The following is an 8,317-nucleotide window of genomic DNA, read 5'->3' as shown; positions in this document are numbered from 1 at the left end:
TTTACAAGGAAGATGAGTTATGGAGACACGAGAGCTATTTGAATATAACGCCTACGGGTAATTTCAGTATAACAAAATGAAAACTGAAACATTAATATGTAAAATAAAACAATTAGGTATATATATAATACAAGAAGATTAAACCTGGAATCACTAAGAATTGCCGTCGGCCTTCGCTTAGGAGTACCCATATATACGCCCTATAAGTGTCCCTATGGCATAGAAGCAAGTAGTGCCGTAGTGGTAAGTGCCTTGTACGCCATGACCTCCATTGCCAAGAGATGTTCAGGTCGTTTTTCCCGCCATGCCGCGGTCAACGACATCATATTTCGCTGTCTTTCCTCCTTCAATGTTCCAGACAAAAAGAATCGGGTGACAGTACCCGTATTGGATATTCGTAATCACTTGGCGCTTGGACGAGCTTTGATATAGGATGCTACTTGCGTGGATACGTTAGCCCGGTCTCACCTTGGACTCCCAACTCTCATGGTCTTGCCTCCAAATTTATATTAATCCCTTTCGAGTAGAGAAACTTGGGTCGTGTTTTCAAGAGCATAAGTGCTAATTTGGTTAAGAAGGGGCCTGGTAGAGTACCGGTGACACCAAATCTGGTACTTTCCACGCTTGACGAATAAGTATCAAGCTGTGAGGAAACCTTTTCAGCATCAAAGATATCCTGCCACAGGGACCAAAGTTTTTCAATATATTTTAGTTTCTGATTTATCTTTATATTTTATTATTTTAAATTGTTATTTTTAATACTATTTAAACTAAGAATATTAAATGCGTAAGTAATAATATATATTGTATTAAATATATGTTACATTTACAAAAGTATTTAATAATCATATCTAGGTCATATCATATTGGTCTTCGCCCAGCTAATATAAAAACACCGTGGAAAGGGGCTCCAGGTTGATTAAGATTCGGGAGTTCAAGACGAAAGTTATGTGTCGGAGGCCCACTATCACCTTGTGCCGTTTGCTAGAGGAGTACCTAAGTATGTTCATACATATTGCAAAACCGTATACATAAAAAACCCATAAACTAAAAATGAATGAACCTATACTTCTATGTATAGGTTCATTCATTTTTTCAGCCTTGTATGTATGTGGCTTTAAGTACAGACATTAGGAAACAACTATTTCAAAAGTAAACAGAGTTCAAAAACAGGAAGAATATATTTAAAGAAAAACACTTTTTCACGGTGACCACGCACGCTGTAAAGCACGCGAAACGTCGGTTTAAATTTAAAATTATGTACAAATAATTATAGGTTTAAATACAATAATACATAACTGTAATCCGTTAAAAAGTGTTTTTCTTTAAATGTGTAAAAGTTATGTTAATAAAAGACAATACTAGGAAGAATATATTTTTTTAATAAAACTTATATATGATTCAAACTTTTATTATCGATATAAATTTATTCAACCAGTTCACTGATTGGTACATTATGGAAGAAATTATTAACTGATTCGATAACCGCTTTTAAAGCATCATGCATGACAGGAGAGCCGACTTCCAGTATAATTTCATTTCCACTCTCTTCTATCACTGGTAGTGCTGCTTGGGCTAAAAGAAAGATATGATTTTAGTTACACTCATTTACAGACCACACTGACATACAAGTTTTAATGAGCCCTCCAAAAGAGAAAACTTATCATACGATATTCAAAATAAATTGATGTAGTCTAATTTCACTTTCCGGTTGATTATTAGAATCTGTTTTTTACAGATGCTAACATTTATACAAAGAATTAGTGTAGCTATTCAAAGGGGGAACGCTGCCAGTAGCTTCGGAACCAAGGGACTCCTTTTAATAATATTTTAGTTTTTATATTTTAAGCTTAATTATTAATTATATATCATAAGAAATTTAAACCTTTAATCTAAGTTAAACCTTTAATCTAATTTATAAATTAATGTAATTTATACAAAACAAATTAGATGTATTAACGTGTAAATAAAATGTGTTTTTTACGTGTCCCCAAACATTGTACATCAACACAATGCAAAACAGAACAGAGGAGAATAACACAAGAACCAGGTGTTAATAAAATGTCAGATAGAAATTAAATAATTATATATCGTTTCCAGAACCCATATTAAAATATTTAATGTTTGGTCTTCAAACGAATCCAAATAGATACTATCTTACGTTGGAGCGCATACAGCACTCGTTGACATGCTTTCTTTATTACATATAGTATGACATCTATCCCTACTATCTCTTGTACCCACCATTATTCGACCAAGAACAAGTAGCTATTGAGAGTCTAACACACAACAATATTATTGCAATGTTCTTCAAAAACTTTTTCTTTCTGATACAAAAGTATTTCTGAAAAAAACACCCTAGAAAAAACACCCAACATACTCACCAAGTACATCATTTCCATTAAAAAGATTTTCGAACACGACTTTGCTCTTCCCTTTAAGTTGATAAGACATATCCCACTTCTTGATATCCCAATATTTAACGCCATTCTTCTCAATATCAACAATGTCCAGGACAATACTGAACTCAGCGTTGTCTGAAAATAAGTTGATATCTTTAAAAATTTGAATTTCGAACTATGTAATCCGAACCAGCAATTGTTTCACACTGAATCCAAATCAGGACTGTCGGGTTTTAAAGTTTAAACACTAGTCGTAGAAGCGGTTTCCTCAATGTATTTAAAAATATAACCTTCACCTATAGATTTTGAAGGAGATCTTTGGATGTTATTTTTTCTCTTGTTTATACTGTTAACCATGAATTGTATGATATTTGGTCATCGTCAATATAAGGCTGGATATAACAAAATTAATAAAAAAAAGAGTTTAGGGCTGGTAACTGAAGTTTAAACTACGTCAATATAAGATCAATTAATATTATAGTATAAAGCTTACTAAGTGTGACATGAAGAGGTCCTTTTCCTTCAATGGGCAGGATTAGCAATTGACCCTTCATTACATAGTTTCCTTCCAATTGACCCGTACACTCCAGCTTAAGGAATATTTTTGACTGCGCCTTATCGTATCTGAAATATTAATACAATTAATAATTTATTGATTAAGTGCGGCATCCAAAATTAAAATATCCATTATGATCGCCAACCTTCGCAAGGAGATGGCACTATGAGAAGAAGATTGAATAATTTTCTCTTTAATAAAAAAATCAGTGGCACTACAACTTCTTCAGGTCTTGGCCTCATATTTCTGAATCTGTTTCATGATCAATTTTTAAATCTAATAGGCAAGTAGGTGATCAGCCTCCAGTGCCTGACACATGTCGTCGACTTTTTGGGTCTAAGACATGTCGGTTTCCTCACGATGTTTTCCTTCACCGTTCGAGAACATGTTAAATGCGCACATAGAAAGCAAGTCCATAGGTGCACAGCCGGGGATCGAACCTACGACTCTCGGCTCCTTACAGGAGGTACATTTGACGGTAAACTGCTGCCTACGACATACATACACACCTCCCATAAACACTTACAATGCCGGAAAGCTCGCAAGTGCGTTTCCTTATATGAATCAGTACGCTCCTATATTACACTTTTTATTTTGTACTCCCACAAAATACATATAATAGCAAACAAATACACCGAGAACATAGCCACAGATGGAATACATGATACATTATAATAAAAAGATTTACAAAAGGGAACAAACAAACAGAGTATTCAATACAATTAACTAACTGATTAAATTTAATTAATTAAGCCTAAATTGGATGTGTTGTGTAATGGTGTGAAGTTTGGGTGTGTACGTGATGGTGTGTATGTGTGTCGTGCTTATGATGTAGATGATTTTGCGCTATGTATATTCTTAATACATGTTTTAACCACATTCCGCGATAACCTAAACAAGTCAATGTTTGTTTCCATTTTCTTTTCCTGTATATTTTTTATATACCTTTTGTGAATAAAATAAAACTTTACATAAATGGGACCAAAGAATTAATATCATCTTACTTGACTTTTTTAGGAGTACAATCCTTCAACCCGGTGATGGTGTAGTCAGAAACAATGAGGTTCAAATTAGGTGAACTCGCGTCGGTTTTCTTTATACTTAGTGGATCCAATGTTTTCACACCAAGTTCAGGGATTCCAGCGACAAAGCTCGGTATCGCGGCCTGCGCTGAATCTTTGGAGCATTTCGTATCGCCTGCCTTGCACCTTTTAACGTAACCTGCAAATATTACGGCAACGTAAGTCATTATAACTAGCGACTTGTGGCCAATTTTGTATAATATTATTATTATATTTTTAATTGCCAAGCTTTTTTGTTTTACTCGTTACAGTTCGGGAATATTTGGTTCTATATATATCTTATATCGTTAAACGAGCAATTCTTGTATATATATAATTGGAATCTCGGGATCGGCTCCAACAATTTTCATGAAATTTAGTATACGGGGGGTTTCGGGGGCGATAAATCGATCTAGGAATAAATGATAGAAAATAACAAAAAGGTGGTGTTTGAGTAGTCCCAATTTAAACTGAAAAATGAATCTTCCTGACATCTATCGGCGAATAATAATACTATTTTTTTAAATTGCTTTAACGACACAACAACACTAAAGCTATTCCAGCATATATAATCTATATTGTTCATATTTCATCATTTTATTAGCATGTAATTCGTACTTAAATATATATAATTTCCAAAAACACAATTTATAAAAAAACTAGCGGATCCGACAGACGTTGTCCTGTCTATACGTCTTTAATTTGAAAATTTCAAACTTTTTTTAATAAGCTAAAACATTCTGGACCATTTTGATGAAAATTATTATTCAAATGTTATGACAATATCTAACGATCCAGCACATGGTCTACAATAACACAATGATAACAAAACTTTTTTTTAATTTGATCGCAGCGCTAACTGTCGGGACAGACTAAAATTAAAATTCGAATATTATTTAAAATTTGACAGTGCGATGGTAGCGCCGTCTGTCGGATCCAATGTAAAACATTCCAAAATCAACAACTACTAATTAATTAAAAAAAACATTGTCCAGCGGACAAAATTGTGAATCTAAACCATTCTCGAATCTCCACGAATACACACAAAAAAATTCATCAAAATTGGTCCAGTCGTTTAGGAGGAGTTCAGTCACATACACACGCACACAAGAAATATATATATTAAGATAAAAATGCCATCCAGGTACTATATCTTAATATGAGGTTCGCGGCAAGAAGTGTCTTGAAAAGCTCTCTGTCGTGGAACGCCACACTTCTAAGTGGAATGGATGGGGTTTTGCAAAATTCAATATCGAGAATAATATGCTTATAACGTAATCGAAATTATTTTGTGTTACCTTTTTTCTAAAATCTCAAGGATGCCGATAATAAATATGCCAATTATTAATTTTTGTATTAGTTTCATCATTACAGTTGCTATTAAGTGGGATTAAAGAGGGGCACTTAGTAATAATTTTAAATATCTTATAGGTATAATTTATAAGATAGTACATATTGATTCATGATTGTTAAGATATTTGACAGCAATCACATTAAGTAAAGGTATTTATCAGATTCTTTATTTTATTTTTTCAGATTATGAAAATGTTTTGATCACTTTATGAGTTCGATTACGATTTACAGAAAAAGATCAAGCTAGCTAGTATAGTTAATTTTTGTTTCACGTTCTGTGTTTTCTATGCTGCATATATTGTTAATAACTAAAATAAAAAAAGCCATCAATCAATCTCAATCCTATATAATAAGTTATATTAAATATACTACGAGTTCACTAAATACACTTTTAAAGGTGGCCAGTATAAACAATAACAAACTTTACTGATATGTGGCCACGACATCTTGCTACCTTTTATACGTTTTTATTACCTTGAATTTATTTTATAGGTTTAATTCCAATTGTTAATATTATTCTGCAAATTTAAATGAGACATTTAAAGCTTATTTGGACTAACATATTTTTCCATCAAAAAAATAATTTTAAACAATAGCATAGAATACCATTGGAAGTTTCTCACTTCGGAGGCCGTCATTTCAGTGCTTTTCAGAAGTCTTATTCAGCGATAGAATGCCATATCAAGACCGTTAGCTTACTTTTTGATTAATTTGTAATTGTTAACATTATCTATCACCGATAAATGGAGCTACGACTACTGCGGGGATTGGGATAGATAAAACATGACATGATAACTGTTATTGTATATAGTAAATAATAATGATCTGTAATTACACGTCTAATAATTACTTGGGACACTGGATCGCATGACGGATTGATTTATAAAAACATTAAATTTAATTATACCAGTAATTACTTAATTGGAGCAATTTAGTAGTAAAACATCTAGAATTAATGATATCTAATTATAAAACTTCTATATAACAATTGTATGTCCTACGGGAGATAAATATTTATGATTGTATTTGTGTTGGTCTAGTTATTCATGAAGATACTACACGTTTGAGATTCTAATTTATAAAGGTGAAGGTTGCAACAAAAACGCATACCTTCCTTCGTCTCCTCCGGTTGCTTAATAATGACATTTAATGCTAAAAAAATAAAAAAGGTAACATCGATTTAAGTATAGGCTCGTTCTAAATAAGTTATATGTTATTTAATATATTTTTATAGAAAATTTAACCTGCACAATGTTATAACAGATTGTTAAAGTTCGCTGTAATTTAAATTTTTATATCATGTAACCTACCTATTTCATCTGTATTTATATTATTGTTATACTTACTTATTATTAAATAAATAAATACTTTATTTATAAGGTAACACAGTATACCCTTATAAACGTTTTAAATGATAATATCAATAGAATGCCAGATCTGAAACCAAGGGCATAGAAGATACGAGGAGAACTAACATAAAATTATATTTTATTAAGCCAAATATACGGATTATTAGGATTGTATTGTTTTTTTTTTGATGAGAGATTCATTACGTAAATTAATATTAAAGAAACAATACTAATATGTTTTACAATATCAGTGGTGTCCCAAAACCTGTTGTATGTGTGAGATAACTTTGGCCAGGTTCAATAAAGTTTAGTTCATTTATTTTATAAAGTTAGAATTTTTCAATAATTGAGCTACTGACATATAAATAACTGAGCTACTAAATATACAGATATATAAATAAGGTATCACAGATAATGCAATGACCTTTAAGTAATTATAGATCGTAAAATATTATCCTAGATATGTTAGCATTGAGCAACACACATATTGTAAAAAAAATTAAGTTTAATATATAAAACACGCTTTTGCCAATGACTGCATCTCTAACATTGCACTTATCGAAATTTACATTAAGAAACTCTGACTCATGCAACCTTATAAACAAGATTCTTTATGTCAATTAAATAATAATAAATGTTTCTCTTATATTAAATAATATTTTACATTCCTATTTTTTTTTTTAAATCACGAAATAAATATATATTTTTAGACCATAAAACAAAATTAGAAATGAAAAGACATAAAAAAATCTCTTTCAGTTGTTTTAATTGATTAGAACAACTGAAACCAAAATGTGTTTTTATCTTTCAATTTTATAATAAACCAATTTATTACTAAATTAATAAATAGTTCTTTCTAAACGAAAAGTTTAAAAATATTTCATTTTTCCTATTGCTAAGTCCATTAACTAAACTCTGTGGTCCTTAAGCACCAGGAACACACGAGGAACAAAAAATCATTCAGTGTTATTCCTGTTCAATATGACTAAAAATAGTGGTAAAATAATTAAAAATATACATACCTCCATACACGAAGGCAGCACAGGCCAATAGCAACACCATATATTTTACCATATTGAAATTATTTGAATTTAATGCAATGGCAGAGTTTTCCTGACTGATGTATTTTCATACAATACCTGGCTTTTATAAACTGTAGGCGAAGTTTTTTTTACAAAGAAATCAAGTTTTATACGCGAGACTAGTTTTGCCCGAAACTTTGGCTATCGATTAAAATAATAAATATGGATTGATTTGTTAAATACGGGTTAAGGATAGTTTGTTTAATTTATGTATTTAATATTAAGTAACAATTTGGTATTAATATTTAATGAATATTGCAATATTTATAAGTCTTCATATTTCTATACGTACCAGACGTGATCATTATAGGCAGAAGGAGAACAACTTTCCGTCACCCGTTGACAATTTGGATCTAAGGAATGTTAAACGATGTTTTTCTTCACCGTACGAGTGAGTGTTAAATGCGTACATAGATAGAAACTCCATGGGTGCATAGCCGGGGATCGAACCCACGACCCCAGGAAGGAAAGTCACATGCCACTAATCCAAAATTGCTTAAATTTATTACAAAAC

The 8,317-nt window shown here is 31.5% G+C and overlaps 1 protein-coding gene across 1 annotated transcript; it reads right to left on the bottom strand.

Annotated features, from left to right (window-relative positions):
* Positions 1 to 1,395: 1,395 nt before the first annotated feature.
* Positions 1,396 to 7,845, bottom strand: LOC111003345. Its single transcript, XM_022273787.2, has 5 exons — positions 7,744 to 7,845; positions 3,963 to 4,179; positions 2,896 to 3,026; positions 2,385 to 2,537; positions 1,396 to 1,575 (listed from the first exon to the last, which is right to left on the bottom strand). Exons 1-5 carry the CDS (start codon positions 7,793 to 7,795, stop codon positions 1,427 to 1,429), a joined length of 702 nt encoding a protein of 233 aa, XP_022129479.2. The 5' UTR covers positions 7,796 to 7,845; the 3' UTR covers positions 1,396 to 1,426.
* Positions 7,846 to 8,317: the final 472 nt, after the last annotated feature.

The sequence above is a fragment of the Pieris rapae genome, chromosome 3 (assembly GCF_905147795.1).
Source record: "Pieris rapae chromosome 3, ilPieRapa1.1, whole genome shotgun sequence".
Lineage (NCBI taxonomy): Eukaryota > Metazoa > Arthropoda > Insecta > Lepidoptera > Pieridae > Pieris > Pieris rapae.
Note: the sequence above shows the minus strand (reverse complement) of the source record. Positions and strands in the feature narration are given on the sequence as shown.

Excerpts from the sequence above, each read along its gene's own strand:
- LOC111003345 (XM_022273787.2), bottom strand. The coding sequence starts at position 7,795 with ATGGTAAAATATATGGTGTTGCTATTGGCCTGTGCTGCCTTCGTGTAT. Across the intron at positions 4,180-7,743 it reads TGCTGCCTTCGTGTATGGAG|GTTACGTTAAAAGGTGCAAG; the intron begins GTATGTATATTT and ends TAATATTTGCAG. Across the intron at positions 1,576-2,384 it reads TAATGGAAATGATGTACTTG|CCCAAGCAGCACTACCAGTG; the intron begins GTGAGTATGTTG and ends TCTTTCTTTTAG.